The sequence below is a fragment of the Simochromis diagramma genome, unplaced genomic scaffold, assembly GCF_900408965.1.
Source record: "Simochromis diagramma unplaced genomic scaffold, fSimDia1.1 OVJJ01000602.1, whole genome shotgun sequence".
NCBI lineage: Eukaryota > Metazoa > Chordata > Actinopteri > Cichliformes > Cichlidae > Simochromis > Simochromis diagramma.
In genome coordinates, this window is record NW_024387040.1 from 4,578,054 (window position 1) to 4,596,611 (window position 18,558).

Consider the following 18,558-nt stretch of genomic DNA (forward strand, 5'->3'; position numbering starts at 1 on the left):
ACGCCCATCATTCTCCAACTTTGAAGGGTAAAACAGTGTTTAAAGAGAAAGCCTGTTGACAAATAAACCTCTGATATGGCAGGTGCTGTCACCTGATGTGTCACTACACTTAGCCTGCGTATCTGACTGAGTTGTAGCCAGTAAATGTAATTGCAAACACACAAATATAGGCTGTAGGTTCATAAACAGAACTCATTGCACAGACAGGAACTTTCTATTAGAGCTCTGTCAACCAGACCGCTCCATCCGCAGCCCTTTATCAAGCCATCAGTCACATACGGTGAATGCATGAACGAGCGTGTGCGAGCCTGCGCATATAACCGAGACAAAAAGATATGGAAACTGTCACACGGTAAAGGAAGAGGGTATCAGAGAGACGGGTGGGTGGGTGTAGGGGTGGGTGTAGGGGAAGAGCAGAGTACGAGATGAAGATGAAGGCTTGTACTCGGGATCAGCGGTGACAAACGATCTGGATATTTTTGTCCTCGTGCACTGATGAATGCTGCCCTCAGCAGCAGGTGAATTAGGAAGCTGTATATAGAGATCAGTGAGAATGGAAGTAATTGGTCCATCTCCTATGTATGCCTTCCTCTGGTCTGAGAAGCATGTCATTAACTAAAATATCCTGCTGTTAATTAATGCAGAGAAAAGTGTATTAATAGAAAACCCCAAGGGCAAACAGTGTGGGGCTCATGAAATTGAGATGTAGCTAGAGAATAAACTGAGATGCACGGGAGCAGGGAGAAACTGCGGTGGAAATGGGAAAGGTGAGAAGAGTGTCAACGCAAAACAGATGAAAGAGAAAGGAAAATTGCAAGTGCGCTGCCAAAAGAAAGAACATGATGAGCGCAAAACGTATAATTTAACTGGAGGCGGCCCATAGTGAGGTAGAAGACGCACAATACATGTGCCCACGCTCTTACCGATGAACGCCGCTGTTGCACATGACAATGTGTGTGGCTCCCAGACGTGAGCAGAGCTCAGAGGCCACAGAGAGCAGCCCCACGCCAGAAGCCCCGCAGGCGGTGTACTGACAGGCAGCGGTGCGGCGACAACTAATAAAACTTTCCATCAGACGGTAGAGCTCCTCCAGAGCGTTGAGGGGACGCATTAACTGGACAGAAACAACGCAGAGAGGTTAGTGTGGGATTAAATCACAAAGAAAAGAAAATAAACTGAGTAGATTATAAGGTTAACATTGGCGTTAGACCATTTCTGTCTTAGGCTGTCATATATACATTGTTACAATGCTGGGCATTCAAGGGTGAAGCTTCCAACCAGCTTTTTACAACTTGATCTAGTTGTTGGCTGATGGGATATCCATAATATAGTCAGACACACAGCCCACTGACCTTCTGATTATAAGGAAAGCTAATAAGTAGACATTTGGGTTAAAGGGAGGAGTCTACTAGAGCAGCTTTGCTTGATTCAAAGAATAAAATATGCAGCCATAAATGAAGATCAAAGTTTCCTTTAAAAGCCACTGCATTGACTGACTTGTTAAGGGTGCTTCATTTGTTTTTCATAGTGTGGCGCCAGCCTCTCTCAGACATCTGTACCTAGCAGATGTCTCAGATCCTTGGATACTGGCTTCCTACTGGTCCCACTGAACTCAGCAACAACACATGGAGAAATCAGCCTTTAGCCACTGTGCCCCCAGGCTGTGAAACAGTCTGAGCTTCAGAAATCTGAGGGAAGGAGCTTCAAGACAAGGGGTGGCTCTAGCTCAGGAGGTAGAGCGTTTAATCTTCAGAGGGGAAGATTGGGGGTTTGATCCCATGCCAAAGTATCCCTCAGCAAGATACTGAACCCTGAGTTGCTCTCCCACGAGTTTATCAGACTTTGAATGTTAGATAGAAAGCACTTAGGCGTACAAAAAAGCACCAATTTACACTGTATGGACAAAACTATTGGCCACACCTGTTAGCCCCATTATCACAGGTATGTAAAAGTCAAGCACCTAGCCATGCAGAGCTTGAGAAGAGACTCATGGTTTTAAATGGCTGAACAGCTGGATGTAACTTGGTTTTTCTTAAGGCGACTCTTCCTTTATACTTAGTAATTTCTTTCTCCTAATTACATCTTAATTAAATTGAACACAGTTTTGCTCTTCTTACCTTTTGAAGACCATAAATTTATTAAGAGAAAATGCACTTTTCTAGTTTCAAGGTTAGTGACTGGACTTGACTTTAAAGTGTGATTTCCTGCTGTTGCCCCCCTTGTTTGTTGCAACACATGCAAGACACATGTTGCAACATATTGCAGCATCTACTCCTGCTCTTTCGGCTTCCCCCCCATAGTGTCACAACTGTACTATGAGGCTGTGTAAGGTCGTTCTTACCTTATCTATGAGGGCCGCTTTTGGTGCAGAGCTAGGCGGCATGTTGGACTGATCGAGGTAGAAAGCCCTGTGTGAGAAACAAACGTTAAGTTAATACATGTAGTGAGAGAGAAAACGCCACATACTAAAACCCATCACATGACAGAAGACTTTCATTTAATAATCAATCAAAAGTTGTTTTTCTATTTAGCGGTTCCACTGCATGAAATCCAAACTGTTTCCCTACACCATTAGGTCATCAGGAGAACTGGCTGGCTTTCTGGGAAAACTAGGCCACTTGCTCATTATGGACTGCCACCATCTGACTATCAATCATGAGAGTAACTTGGGCACAGCTAAGCAGAAACACAGACTAAGCATCTCTTGTCCTGGGCATCACTCCAAATGCCATTCCCTCATTCATTCATGGAGCACAATCAATATTCCTCTTCCTCCACTGGAGGCAGCACTGCACTGGCGTCCTTGCAGATGGGCGCTGTATGCCGCAATGAGTCCTTCTGAGGTGGAGTGCTACTGGTGCAAACTCAGCAGTCTGTGACTCCATCAAATCTCAGTAATCCAGCAGCGTGCTAAAAATAGATACACTACACCACATTAAACACCCTGTAATAAAATCACATACTCCATTACCTCTAGCTAGAAGCAATTATAATGTTTAACGTACAGTCACCGATATATATCACATTTCTGAAATCTCTAATATAATAATGAAGCAAAAAAAAAACCAAACTTTTAAGAAACTCAGCAACTGCAGACTGAAGGAGGGGGACTGTTTACAAGAATCAGTGAAGCACATCTCATTCATCTGCATTCACTCTGCTATTAAGTGATTAAAATCAAGCCAAGCAGGCATTCATTATGTCTGTGGTGTTTATGCTTGACATAAAATTAATGAAATTAATTAATCAGGGCATAGTTAACACATCCCTGACTCAAGATTTTATAGCGATTATTAACTATTCCGGCTGAAATGAAAATTCAATGAGAAAACAAGCATTAAATATACACTATAGTCATACTGGAGGAAACCTGCACCCACCCGGGGAACCAACGCATATGTGTAAAAAACAGATGAATTTTCCTAATCACTTATGCCTATTTAAATATTACACAGCATGCATCTATTCTGTGATACAGATGAGTTCACATGTAAATGTTTCCTGGTAACTAATGCCTATCGGCCGAATGATGCGTTAACTCGGAGGTGTGCTCTTCAAAAGGACTATGAGCAGACTTTACTAAGGGTTCAGATGCAGCTAACAGCCCATGTAATTGGTTCAAGATGGCCTTATCATTCAAATGATGCTCAAGACAGACTAGGATAGTCTGAGCATTTAAAGTGGCCAAAAGACCACAAATTGCCGAATAACACATGTCAGGGGTAAACGGTCATTTAGTATTTGGCTTAAGCTCCATTTGTAAGTGAGTGCATACTTATTGGAATACGAGTGCGGCGTTCAAGGACAAATCTGAGAAGTAAGCGAAGGTTACATTCAACAGCTTCCAAAGCAAACACTATTCACTTACCAAATCAGCAGCACGCATTGAAAGACTGAACGCCACACAAAATGACATTTATTGGAATTCCTCACCCTGAAATAGTTCCTGTTCTGTTATCTGTTTACTCCAACTGTGAGCCCATTCACCCTTGTCCTTATCGGTCAACTGCTCAGACTTTTATCTTCAACGTATATAATAGAATCTGTCCGATAGCAGTCGACTTTTGTGTAACTGTCCAACTCTACTTCGTCTGCACACAGTTGTTTATCTTTTCCAGACAAAACAGACGCACCTCATCTCGCCCTTGCACGCTTTTTTTTTGCAGAACCAAGGTCATAATACCCACTGATTATCTCATCCTGCTGCGGTAAGAGTTGTACTAAAAATACCAACAACCACAGCTCAAGGAGCGGGCCAGACTCTCGTGGAGGTCTCTCTAATGACAAAATAATAGGAGTCCAACTTACAAGTGATGTGTGATTTAAAAAGGACCTGCGTTACATCTCCTGAGCCGATGATGTTTTGTCAGAGCTTTGGAAACTGAGCACCTTAGAAACCTTTATTATGGGTGAAATATGACATTTTAAGGCCACACACAGTGCGCAAACATACCACCGTGCGGTAAAGAGCACACACAAACACACAGGGTTGAAAAGTCCACTGGGTGTTATTTCTTCACACTGTAACACACTATAACGGCTCCAGTTTCGACTCCCCTTACAGGCATCAATTTTCTAACCCACCTGCACGCTCTAATGTTAAAATTGAAAAATCTCAACTTCTCTTATTTAATTCTCAAGTGTTTTTTGTGTTGTTTTTGTTGTTTGTTTTGGGGGAAAACTATGCCAATCAAAGCTTGAGCCTACCATCTGAAAGTAAGTCTGTACCAAAAATAAAGGTTGCATTAAGTATGTGCAATCAAGCTTGTCGTGCTTACAAGAATTTGCCTGCCTCGTGTTTTTGCTTTTAGTAGAGACTGAGACAACCATAGGTAAAGCTTGCTTGTGGCTCTCTCTGAAATAACAACAAAACAGAAAACCGGACACGCACGCACGCACGCACACACACACACACACACACACACACACACGGCCAATAGCGTTTCACATGAGGCTCTAATGGAGAATTTGGCTGCAGGCCAAAGATGACCTGCTCTGCATGTAGCCGGTTTTCTTTCATTGAGCCAATGAGAATACTTAATTCTCTTTGTTTCTCTACCTTCATGACAATAAGGCTCTCGAGGCCCTTTACAGCACAGGAGCATTAGCAGTCAGCTGCAACGTCAACGAAGAGGAATCTGAGGCACAGATGTTTTCAGACAAGTAGCGTGGGAACGCTTGTATTAGCGCCACATCCTGCACATTAAACCGTCCAAAAGAAACATAAATTGCCCCCTTGAATTAAACGTCTTAATGTTTTCCGTGGGTTTAGTTTCATACTCATTTACACAAGTAAATTGTCTTGAATTTATGCCGTTACGTATGACCTTATGTATGGTCCGTACTGGTCCATGTAAATCACTCAGAAAGCCATGATTAATGACACCCTCCATTATTAAATTCTCCTCTCTGTGTGGCAGAGCTGCCTGGGGGCTAATGAGGGCTTCCAAGGGCCCTCGCATACCGCACGGCGATGTTAGCGCAATGACACCGGTGAAATGGTGTGTGTGAATGTGTGAGGAAAGTCATTTTCTTATCCCACACATTTGTCCTATTTTTACAAAGATGTAAAAGCACATGTTGGTGGATGTAATATGTACCTGATCTTTGCTGGTTTAAAACGTGAATACTGTAATGACAAAATGACATCTGTCAATACACTGCCATGTATGTCATGCCATATAATAAAGAGAGAAATTCCAATCCTTTTCAGCTAAAGCAACATTGTGCTGGATGTATCTTAATGCCACGAGTAGTTACTGTGTGACTAAAACGCTGTCACTGGGACACTGAGGACATGCAAATTTACTAAAATACAAGGTGAGCGACTTGCATAAAATGGGGACCAAATTTATGATCCTAATGGGGCACATAAATAAATGCAAAGTATTCCTGGATCTTTAAAACTAGTGCCGGACGTGGTACAGAGATGAGTCAAGGTCCACAGCATTAAGCATCACTATGTGCAGAGCTGTCATCATTACAGCCAATCAATGATTGAATCAAAGAGAAGTGATAAATGGGAAAAAGCTCAGCCCTCTGGGCTTTATAAACAGAGGTTCAGTGCACACTAGCTGGAGTAGAACGAAGCCTCTCCACCTTCCTCAGAGCTCTAGTGAATTGGGACTCCCTCTGCCAGAGCAAAAACTGCAGCATTTTCCAAAGTGGAGAAAAACAGAAAGAAAGCAATGATGCTGCTTGGGACTAGCATAGAAGACCAAAATATCTTCCTGCTGAAGTTAGGTTAATATCCATAAGCAATCGCTATAATAACACTGAATATCTAGAATTATCCATAAATACATAATATCCATAATAGCTCAATTAAGCCAAATTCTTCACTAAACTAAAAATACTCAAACAAGCTACACCGCTGCATGACTTTTGCTCCGCCCGGAAGCGTAATCGTTTTAGAGTTCTGCAGTGCTAATGCATGCCGAATGGAAGAATTTTCCACAGTAGCTACTGCTATAACTAACAATACTGCCGTGAGCCAAGAGGAAGGAAAAACACCATCGGTTAGAGGTAGAAACTGTGTTACTGGAACACAGCTACATACTGGTGATGTTGAGCACTGTGCTGCATGTGGAACAATCTAAAGTCATGTCAAACTACCCATCATCTCATTTTCTGGGCATATACTGATGATGTGTCCTGAGAGATCTACGCCAAGGAAGCTGCCCAGGAGGCTTTTATTGCTGGTATAAATTTACATGCCTTTTTTTGTTGTCGTTTTTGAGGATGCCAGCTGGAGTGGCTACATGCAGCTATCTAAGTATAGGATAAACCTACCTCGAGCTATTAACTAATCAAGTGAATCACATTGATGGACATTTGGCACTTTAACACATCTATGCTCTGTTCCAGCAGCAGGCAAGTGAAATCTAAAAAGGAATGAGGGAATACTGCAACGGTGTTAGACCTGAAAATATATAGCCTGTGACAGGCATTAAACACTTTTGCTTAAACAACGTAAAGTGCAGCGATATGATTATGGGGTCCATATGGCTGGTAGAGTATCTATATGCGCAAATGTCTTAGAAGAAGCTGTGGTGTGATGACAAATGACTGTTTAATTAACAAAACATTAAACAGTCTAATAATATAAACCAACAATGGGATAGAGCTATACATCTAAATTTATTGCTTATCAACCAGCATGCACAGAATCATTATACTGCATTTGTCAGACTGTGTAGAATTTTTATATCCACATAAATCAAGCTTTTTTTCTTCTTTTTAAAATCAGAGGGACATCAACTGCCAAACATTTTCCCCCGTTACTGCCAAATGTGTTTTAATTAGGGAGAAATGCTCAGTGGCTGCAGCACAACATTGCAGTTTCTCCACTGAGGCTTCCTGCTTACACTCTCAGTTACTGTTACACCTGCAACAAGAATATGTTGCACATACAATTCACAAGCAGACTACATTTAGCGATTGCTGCACCTTTATGTTCTTGCACTGGAAGGGTGTATCTACATGGAAAGCCCAGGTCCCTCCTGAAAGGTCTTGTCAATAAGAGCAAAATGTGATAAAAATCATGAACCTGCAATAATCTCTCCCCCTCTCTCTCTGAATAATGCATTTGCGTGCTCTCTGCTCTGATTCTCCTTTCTTCAATCTACTTTCCCTGACCAACTCTCTCTTGCACACACTGCCCTCAACCCATCATTCTCATCCCCTCTCTGAAATCCCCACCTTGCCATTTCACCATTTCAATCTTCCCTCTTCTATTATTACTGATCCTAAAGGGAGGGAGGTGGATAGGGTGGGGGGATTCTCTTCTTTCCATGTACTTCTACCCATTTTGAGAGTTTTCTTATTCCCTCAAATAAACTCAATATCTTTGTGATTTTTGCACGACAGGGAACTTGCATGCGATTTAAGCGAACTGCAAACCTGTGACTAAGGAATCTGTCACTTTTGAACACATCAGTGTTTCCGGGTCCTTTTAGATAAATGCACATGTCAGCTAAGATGGTTTATGCAAGCTTGAAAACGTGGGTGCAGTTTCTGGCTCTATATACCGCTGACTAACCCATTCTGGCCCATGAGTTCATGTTTTGTGGTTAAACTTGTGAGTGACTTCATCCGACATGATGGGTTGGCACAGATCATGCTGTGTCTTTTTGTGGGTACGAACAGTGAAAGCCATAGACGCAGATTGTGGTATTATTTACCGCTCTGAAATTGTCCACAACACATGCTGGCAAAGATCAGGGTAAGCACAAAAATATTAGTTGATGTAGACATAAAATATTACCTTGTGCTTCAGCATTTCACAATGAAATGCACCGCATGTACAAAATGATGCACGCAAACCCCAAATCGTTCCTGCAGAAAAACTTTTTTCTTTTAAACGGGATCCCACAAGAGGAAAATATAATGAGAAGCTCTCTTTACCTTTCATTCAAAATGATTCCACTGCCAGCATTTGATAAAGAAATGTTAGTTTCTTTAAAAAAAAACAAAAAAAAAACTAATTTCTAAATAACTACACCTTCAGGGTCCCAAATGCACATGGGTTCTTGGGAATAATGGGAATCTGTCTAAGGAGTTGACAGCAAGACAGCATTCAACCCTCAGTCCTGCAGTTCATTCAGTTCAGTAATGTGTGTTCAGCGCTCTGTCTGTCTGTCAGTCAGCCTCTGGCCCACAGCGTGGGTTTAACCCAACACTGCTGTGGCTGAACTCCAAGGATAACGAGGTGCTCGAGGTTGGAACTCTGCAGCGGAGAGAGGAGTGACATCACAGCCTGGTCTGTGGTCAGCCGGATGACACATGGCACCCGGCAAAAGAAAACTGCTGGTAATATTATACGGAGTGAGACCACAGCACTAACTACTGAAAACCACCTGGGACTGTTTACTTTGTGACGTTTAAAACAAGGAAACACTCTGGGTGGGAGCAGAAACGGGCAGTTGTTCACATCTGGCTTCACTTCACTTTCATATAAATGAATGACAATGAATGATTCCCTAGCATTTTTAAAGCAGCAGTATTGATTTGCATGCTTTTTGTGATCCTTAACTTGATTTTTCATTTCTGGATATACACATCATTTCAGTGACTATCGTTTCAGTGAGGTGATTAAATCCCCGCACTGCTCACCTCAGAGACCTAAAGTTCAGGTCTTCCACATCACTGGCTTTCACATGGCTTCTCTATTATTTTTTAAATATGCTATTAATAAAAAAAGAATTCACTTGGTTACATTTATACAGCATTTAGAAAAGGATGATGGTTTCCCACTTCTTCTGAAAGCTTTGTTGTCTTGGTTGCCATGGTGACGCCTCCCCACTTTCTTTAATAAATGAATATAGATCGGTTGTTTTTCACTATTTCAAATTCTCTTATGAAACTAGGGTGCAATAAAAACGCTGCCTTGAAATGCGGACAACCCTAAAGCTCAAACAAATTCAAAGATGACAAAAAGTTCATTGAGGATCATCACGTGTATTAATCATCGTTTATTCACTGGACACATTTCATTTTACAGTATTTTCCCACAAAATGTGATTTGTGAAAAAAGGATGGCAGCAAGAGTGAAAGGGGAGGTTTACAAGGGGGTGTCCGAAAGAAGGAGAAAAATAAGATTTTCTCATGACATGATTAATCCTGAAAATGATAGAAACATTATACATTCTAAGTAATGCACAACAGAAATAATTCCACCTCAGAGGTGGAAGCAGTTACTGACAAACAGTTGCAGTTAAGTTAATGTGCTCAGCTCGTGTGCTTTGCATTGTGATTTCTCGCTGGTGTTGCTGTAGGGAATCACATCAGCAGAAAATAAAGAAGTCAAACTGCTGCCCAGACTCTTTAAAGAAAAAGAAAAAGAAAAAAAAGTGACTTTTTGTAGAGTCGTTGCTTGGGAGCAGATATATTTGTCAACTCTACACCCCCTAATTCACCCCACTAGACTGCAGTATATATACAGCATGAGGCCTGAAAACTGTCTTGAGAGCTTAGAGAGCTTATTGGATTTCAACTGAAATAATCAGCCGTTTTATGCTGCAACAGGTTTTGCTGAAAAGCAGTATTTGAGAAGAGTACAGTCTCCAACAGTTTCACTCTGCTTGTATCCCTGAAGCACACTGCCTCTCCAAATCCCTACCCAGCACCCCTAATGCTCCCAAAATCACCAGCCACACTTGCTTGCCTGTAAGACACATCTGCTCTGAGTTAATGCTGGAGCCTGTACTGTCAATTCAATTTAAGTTTTTTTTTAAGTAAAGGTATAAGTGTACAGACATTTACAGTACATGTGCACACATGTCAAACCAAAGGCTGTCCTAAATAACATGGCTAAATTCCAGAAAGTTCCTACTCTATGTGTATGGTTTGCACCATTTAGAAACAAATGAGTTTGCTTGGATAATTCATGTGAAAAGGTTACAATAGAAAATAAGATGAAAAGGTTAGACTAATGACATTTTAGATACTGATAACCTTTATCTTCAATGCAGTCTGCAGAAATGGAGCTGATGAGATGAAAGAGATGCAACAAAATAGCAATATTTGACTATTAAAAAGGTTGTAGAGTCCCAGGAGATCTGACGCACAAAGAGTTAGGAGGGCAAGCAGAAAAGCCCCATGCACAGCAAAATCTTCTCTCCTAAACTCTGCTTTGGGCAATCTGATACTCAAAACACTCAAACTAAACACTGCAAACAATTTAAAAACTCTCCCCAGAAAGCAGTCCCAGTAAATGAACACTTTGCTTGAGTGGTTTGGTACTGATGTGGCACGGGACTGCTCAAACCTTAAATTATTCAACCCCCCACAGCAGCCCGTCCCTGAATGCTAAGAAAAAGTTCTGATACAAGATCTGCTTTGTATTTAATTATCCGCCCGACCTGCAGCAGATGTTTAGTCGACGCTGATATGTCAAGTCGTCGAACTTTCCAGGTATTCAGCGAGGGAAACATATTTTAACTGGGCTTCAAACATCTTAGCATGAGAGGGATTGTTCATTTTTATGAACCGAGGATAGTTTATAAAAATCATTATTTAGTGTTGATGTAACAGGACTCTTAGTTACACTGGCAGGACGTAAAGAAGGCTTTCTGCTATGATGAATTTGTGTCCAATCATCATAACTGAAAGAAAATCAGCCTCTATGTTTATTAAGCTCTCATCTTGCAACAGGACATTTGTAACACTTCAAAAGCCACATGTAACTTCTAAATTAGATAGTCTAAGAATTTCCAGTTTATACACAGCTGGTTTTAATGTGATTTCAGCTCTGAGAAATCACAAGCTAGCCTCTTCATTAAAACTGCAGCGATCCTCTGACAACATCGTGCAAACTGCAGGTCAGAAGTTCACATCCACTCATCAGGGGCATGAAAGTCATGGTAATTTGGGGTTTTTAATGATTTCTTTGAACTGTTCTTTTTTCAGATTGGAATGATTGTACAGATTACATCTTTAATGACTTTGAAAAACAAGAATTGGATGCACAAGTTTGAATTTATTTTGGATTTTTCTCTCATTCGCATGGGCTTAAAATGATACATATAGGCTTAAATGTCTACATACACTCACCTAAAGGTTTTTAAAAGTGTTGTTCTACAGTATCTTTTAGCTTGACAAGACCAAGTCCTGTTAACTACTCATAGGTGATCGTGATTGGTTACAACTCTTTGAAGCACAAAAAGGATTTGTTTGAGAGCACTCACCAATAATCAGAACAACGAGAAAGTCCAAGAAACTCATTGAAAATCTAAGAAGAAGAATTGCACATTTACACATGTTTTAAAGGTTTCTTGGAGGCATTTCTAAGTTCAAACAATATATGCAAATACAAACTATTCGGATGGGGCATCACTTTGCCAAGGTCTGAAAGAAGACCCAAACTGTCACCCTCAGATAAGAGGAAATTGGTTAGAATGTTAGGAACAACCCAGGAGCCTGTCTGTATTAGATAAATTAAAAAAATAAATTTGTTTTTTAATGTCATTAAAGACATGTGCTGTATAATCATTCCACCCTGGAAAAAGAACAGTTCAAAGAAATCACTAAAAGACCACAAATTACCATGACATTCACGCCCATGCTGAGAATATATAAACCGACCACAACTGTACACTCGTTCATTGCCATTTTCAGGAAGTTAAATAAAGTTAAGTTCTCATTTATTACTCCCAAAGGCATCTTCTCCTTGTTTCTTTTCATCGTATTTAATTATCCTCACTTGGTCAATCACAGAGGGTCTCACAGAGGTGTGCAGCAAACCAATGTGGTGCGAGGGAACCGAGTGCAGCAGCTGTAAATGCACTGCATCAGCAACGGTGACATGCTGGGCACCCTCATCCAATCACTGCTTCCCCCTGCTGAGTGCGTTCGCAACCAATCATAAAACATTCCCGCGGTGTTTCTCTCAGCCAATCACCTTGAGGCCCTGCTGGGTGTTGACACCCAAGTCTGACTGAATTGGAGGTCGTCTTGATTTATAACAGACTGTAAAAAAGCCAAATCACAAAGGGAACGCAATCTCAAAGTGTGAGTGTGTGACTCATACACTTCATTCGCATATTAGCGTAGCAGACATTCCAGTAGCCTTTTGTGTAACTCTTATTTATCCTTTATTTTTTTTAACTTTTAATTTACTTTTAATCCAGCTAAGAGGGTAAGAGGTTTTTTTATTTTCTGTTTCAAGGATTCTTTTTTGTTATTTGATGATATTTTTTGTATTATTATTGTATCATTATTATTATCATCATTATTACATTATTATTGGATCTATCTAATCCATCCGTGTGTGTGTGTGTCATTTACAATACCTCAGTCTTTTGTTGTACTGCTTGACCTTATCCAATGAGGCAGCATTGATTTGTGCCTGGTATTCCTCCACTGACACATTATCTCTGTAGTAGTATCCTTCCATACTCTCGAGGGCTAAAAAGGGATCAACAGATCAAGTGAAAGATAAAGGCATTGCATATACTGGCCATGCATAATGTGAGGACTGATCTTCTTACAGCAGCTAGGCTCACTTTACCTTGTGTGAAGAGCACTGGGTAGATTTTGACACCACCTCCGTTTTTCAGCCTGTAAGGCAGCTGAGAGAAATAGAAACTCTCAAGGTAGAAGCAAACTTTCAAGGCCTGGAGATTGCCCTCCACCTGGTATGAAATGGGCATGTCTGCCAGAGGAGAGGAAAGGAAGAGTTTAGAATTTATTAATAGCAATCAGAACCCTGTGATGATAACCGTCAGAAGATGCTAATGTGAACTAAAACAGAGTACATACTGGCAACAAGAGGCTCCCCTTCAAATTCCTGGAAGTAGAAGGTGACTTTCTCCAGGTCAATTAGGGCTACTTGAGTGTCTTCCAGCATGGCTTGCTCATCAGTCTGAAAAGAAAATTAGAGCACGAAAGTGTTTGTAAAAGGAGGAAAGTGTAATGGCCGGTTATCCACAGATCCTAAATAAAAGGGGAACTACTTCTACTACACATCACATCACCACACGCACCACCACACATTTCCTATAATTTATAATCCTTATAATCTCTTTCTGCTATTTGCACAGTTTTTACTGTAAATTTCGAAGTTAATTTGTAAATTTTGTAGTAACCTGTAAATTGTAAATACTGTAAAACTTTTTTCTGTCATTTAATGGTCGGGCATTGTACAGCTACAAGCATTTCACCCCCATGTCATACTGTGTATGGTTGTGTGTGTGACAAATAAAATTTGAATTTACTTGAGGGCACATTAGCCATTAGTATAATGTTTACCAGGTAAGATGCAGCCAGGTTGTGGGTTATGTCGATACCTGGTTTTCAGAAGGGAAAAAGCTATGGCCCATCCACCAAATAAGACATTTTAACCTTTAATCTGTAATGCGCAATGCATGCCTCCATCCATCCATTTTCTCCCGCTTATCCAATTCAGTGCCACAAAGGGGCTGAAACTCCTCTCGGCTGTCACCGGGCAAGAAGTGGGGTAGACCTGGACAAGACACCAGTGTGGTGCAGGGCTAACTCAACAGGACAGACAACCAGGAACGCTCACATTTATACCTACGGGATTAACTTAGAATCACCACTTAACACATCATCTAGCCAGAGTAGCTGGAGAGACCCCAGACCCCAGGAGAACATGCAAACTCCACATAGGCAGCACGGTGCTGCAGAGGTCAGCACTGTCACTTCACAGCAGGAGAGGCTGGTGGGTTTGAATCCTCCAGCCAGCTGCAGCATTTCTGTGTTGAGTTTGCATGCATGTAGAATACACCCCCCTTACAGCAAATATAATCTTCCTCCAGAGAAGAATAATGAAGTTCTCACATTCAAGTGGTGGCTTAATAATTTATAATACCTCATGGTTTACAAGCCTGCAAATCTTGTTAGCTGATACACAGTTCAACAAGGGTAAATCACAATTTAGTTTCACCATTAATCTGTGATGATCACAGTAGAGAAGTCATACTATCCAACCAGTTTTACTTTTTTCCTTCAGTGTTGGCTTTGGCTAGTTTGACATTTTTCATGTATCACTGTTAACATGCTACACACTTGAAGAGATGAAAATTAACTTTATACATGCATCTTATGTTATATGCTTGTAGTTTCTTACACCACCCCTGCCTACTTTAACTGATGAAGTACCTTAGATTTTCACAAACATCGAGTCTTTTAAGTAACATTTTTAAGCACATATAAAGACTACATGCATGTGAACCAACTGATGTAATCCACCTCCAACACTGCTCTCATTTTCATGCTGTATCTTTTTTTTTTTGCATTGTATCTGACCCATACAGTTATATCTATCTGATAAATATAAAAGTTGCCACTGACGCATGCTCTGCTCTTTACAGGGGATCCTGCTGTGCTCTCACCATCACTAACACTAACTTTTCATCTATGCAGATGGAAGCTATCCTCGTCCTTCCATACATGCATGTGGAACTTTGTGTGTCTGCTCAAGCCAAATACAAAATTACTGAAGATGGAAATGACAGTCTTCTTTTGACTGCAGTACAGTGGTCCTCACTGAAAAAAAATATTTAAGTGCACCATCACTCAGATTTGTAGTGGCACAGCACTTTAGCATTGATATGTTCATATTTGCTTCAGATTGATTGCTTATATATTTCTGACTGTGTGTGTGTACATGTTTCCATTTCAAACATCCACAGAGGCAACCCTAATGGCAAGCGCGTCTGCTTGTGGCCACAGTGATAGCACCTTGAATATTTTGATTCTGACACACTGCGCTCCTCAGTCACCCTTCATCCCATTTCATTTCTTCCCCAGTCTCTTCTGCTTTCCATCCACCACATGCAGAGGGATAAACAGGAGCAGCGGTGGAAGAGGATTAGGGCCTTTTTCTAAAAACACATTTGAGATGGCCCGACATGTGACAGAAGGGTACCCACTGTCCTGCCAAGTGACACCTGCTGTGTGTGGGCAAGTTTATCTCAGAGGATGTGACATAAACACATTACCCCCGACACACACGGTATTCAGTGCACACAAAAACGCAAACACACACACATTCACAACGTCCCCAGCTCCACTCATGCCGCCTTTCATGCAGTGCCCTGAAAAGGAACGTGTTGAGATTTCATTGGAATCACCTGCAGGTACCGAGGCCCTAGTTTGTTCCACAGAGACACTTGAAAGAGAAATTTCTTGAGACGGACAGAGAGGGGAAGGCGTGCAGAGAAAAAGGCAGTATGGCAGCAGGCAAGGAGAATCAACCATCATTTCCTAGGTCTTGACTTAAGCCACCTACCCCTCTAACTTAAATAAACAGTCATCCAAAAACAGCGGTAAAGAAGCAAATAACAGCTTTCAAAAATATATCACCAGTCCTTCAGCTACTTAAACGAAAATTTTGGCTTCTCGAGCTTGGTTGAAGACACATTTGAATTTATTATAAACCTTGGTGGGAAATGTTAATATTGATCCCACTGAGGTTGCAGTCTGTGTTTGGCTCGGTATTAGCAGCGGCTGTTCATAATGAACTCCTGCCTAGATATGTGCGATAAAAAAAAAAAAACAATCTGGCAAAAACAAAGTTCAAACAACTACGTGTTTTGGTTTTTAAGGCATTTGAGGTCTGCTGTCTGAGGACACCTTGAGTTAGCAGATCCAGCTTAAATAGTAACTATGCTGACCAGGAAGCTCTCCGATACCTGAGAAACAACAGATGGAGCACAGCTGTAGCAACTTGAAAATATTGCTTTAGTTGAGGTCCACCACACAACCTGGTAGTGGCGTACTGATCGATGATGATAAATGTTGAAAATCCACATAAATAGCATCTTAGTTGGTAGCTGCAGTTAATGACTGAGCTGTAGCTCAAAGCAAAATCTTGTTGCATAGCTCATAACATACAGTCATGAGAAAAAGAAGGTTTGAGAGAGTAAATCCTTACTGCTTCCATATGAATTGAGAAGAAAAGCAGTAACCAGGCACTACTAATCAAATGTACTTGAATAAGTGATCATAAGCAAGTGTGAGCACTTTTATAAGCAAAAGTTTGGGGATTTTGCAGCTCTGGAGCATTCAGATGTGTTTTAACACAATGCTACAATGGACTCACCCCAAGCTCAACCTGTGCAATGCTGGGAAAAACAGCAAAAAGCCCAAGAGCTGCATCTTAGGCTCAGTTAGCAAGTTAAATGTTAAAGTTCATGAGCAGGCCATACCACTTATTTATATAGCACTTTTAACAACAGCAACAGAGCTGACCAAAGTGCTGTACAATAACCTAAAAAACAAACACAGGCCAAAGGTCCTCTGCAACTAGTAGTTACTGAGTCAACATGTGAGTCCCGTGAAAACATATTTCACATGGCTGTAGAAAACTTTGAAACTCTGTAACCAATACTGGTTGATATGACTGATTGTTTGGTATGCTGTTTGTTTATCAGAACATGAAAGGTGCTCTGGCAAGATAAGTATATCACATCATATTATATGTCTAACCACCACATTAATTATAGACTAAAAATTAAAGTCTCAACAGCATTTTAGGTTCAAATTCAAGGGGGGTCATGTTGCTCCACAAACAGAGACCTGTTCATAGAAAGAGTAAATACAAACCATCAGAATCTGGAAGGATGTCCAAGCATGCATGGCAGGAGTTCACTTACCCAGGGAGAATGTGCCAAGCAAAATACAAATGTGAGCAAGGGGATATCTAAATACATGATGTCCCCTGATAGCACTTAGCTGACACGACTATGGTTATAACGGTCATTTAAAAATAACATTTACTTTTATATAATGCAAAAATATGCATAGTAACAGGCTTGATTATTTTACAACAAAATGAACAGCAAACTCCTGTTTTCACAGTGTCTATATCCAATCTGTTGCTCACCAGATTGGGCGAAAGGAGGGACTGGAAGTGGAACAGCAGCCCAGCACTGGCAATCTGCTCGAGCCATCGACGGCTAGCTTCCTGGGCCTCCTGAAGGTCCTGGGAGTCAGGGATTTCCTGGTCAACATCTTTCCCTACATTGCAGAACTGAGAGAAAATACAGAAAAGCTCAGCAGAGAGCTGAGGAAAACAACTGTATCTTAATTCCCAGTTCTAAACAAGTCACATACATAATTTACCTGGTTGAGGACAGCCAGCAGATGCTCGGAGAAGGCGCACACAGACGCAACTAGAGACTGACAGAATACCATATCGCGACGTAGCTGGATCTCTGAGTCTGCAAGGAAACAAAGGGAGGTGTGAGACTGAAAATCATGATGAGTAAAGAGCTCAAGCAGTGAAAGAAGCTGAGAAGTAGATTCAGGAAAAGATGACAGAGAAACAACAGAGCGAAGAGTCAAGATTAAAAACTGCAGTGTAAAGCAATGAGGGTCAAAGAAATAAGTGCCACAGGTCTATTATGGTAATTAAAGAGACTTTCAGTAAGGTGAACAAAAGGCTGCCCTCCCCCACCACTCCACATGTGTTGGGTATTAAATAATGTATCAGGAAAAAAACGAGAGCAAATGACAGGTGTGCCCAAGCGGAAAATAATTGGCTGCCATAATTTCCAGAGAAATAGGCCCCTTTAAAAAGTTCAGCAATCCAACTGAGTTAAAAATAGGTTCATGAACCTCAGAAATGAATAATGTGAATGTTGCAGGGAATGACCGCAAACTTTTTGACACTATTAACCCAGTTCCCAGGGGTCTGTAAATGAGAGTAATGTCTGAGTTTTATCAGTAGTTATTCGGTCCTGGCTTCTCCAGTATAATAGTGCCAACACAAGTAGTCCTATAGATTTTGATTTATAGCTTTGGCAACGTGGAAGTTATTTTTAATGGAGTGGTTCCCAACCTTTTTACTATGGGATTTTGTTTTTCTTTAAATAATACACCTGTAACTATAATACATCACTGTCCACCTGCAATGCCTTCTGAGACTATCCATAATAGGAATTATGCTCAATTTCAGGTCTCCGCTGTCGTTCCCAAAACAGTATTTCAAAGGATAAAGGTAGGGGTGGTTTTAGTGGTTTTTTTAGCGTTTGATGGGTCATTTTAAAATGCTATTATCCAAAATCCATTAGAAGTACTTGACCCACTTCC

General features: G+C 40.9%; 1 protein-coding gene across 5 annotated transcripts in view; it reads right to left on the reverse strand.

Moving 5' to 3' along the window:
• prex2 (phosphatidylinositol-3,4,5-trisphosphate-dependent Rac exchange factor 2) overlaps nt 1–18,558 on the reverse strand; it is a 94,579-nt gene that overhangs the window by 13,019 nt on the left and 63,002 nt on the right. For 3 of the 5 annotated variants that reach the window (XM_040043684.1, XM_040043682.1, XM_040043685.1), the window contains 7 exons: nt 17,581–17,687; nt 17,351–17,497; nt 13,261–13,363; nt 13,010–13,153; nt 12,792–12,906; nt 2,342–2,408; nt 924–1,114 (listed from right to left, as the gene is read on the reverse strand). In XM_040043684.1, the coding sequence (XP_039899618.1) occupies nt 924–1,114; nt 2,342–2,408; nt 12,792–12,906; nt 13,010–13,153; nt 13,261–13,363; nt 17,351–17,497; nt 17,581–17,687 (874 nt within the window). Of the gene's footprint in view, nt 1–923; nt 1,115–2,341; nt 2,409–4,673; nt 9,824–12,791; nt 12,907–13,009; nt 13,154–13,260; nt 13,364–17,350; nt 17,498–17,580; nt 17,688–18,558 lie in introns of those variants that run through there. The other 2 variants (XM_040043683.1, XM_040043686.1) reach the window with 2 other exon arrangements.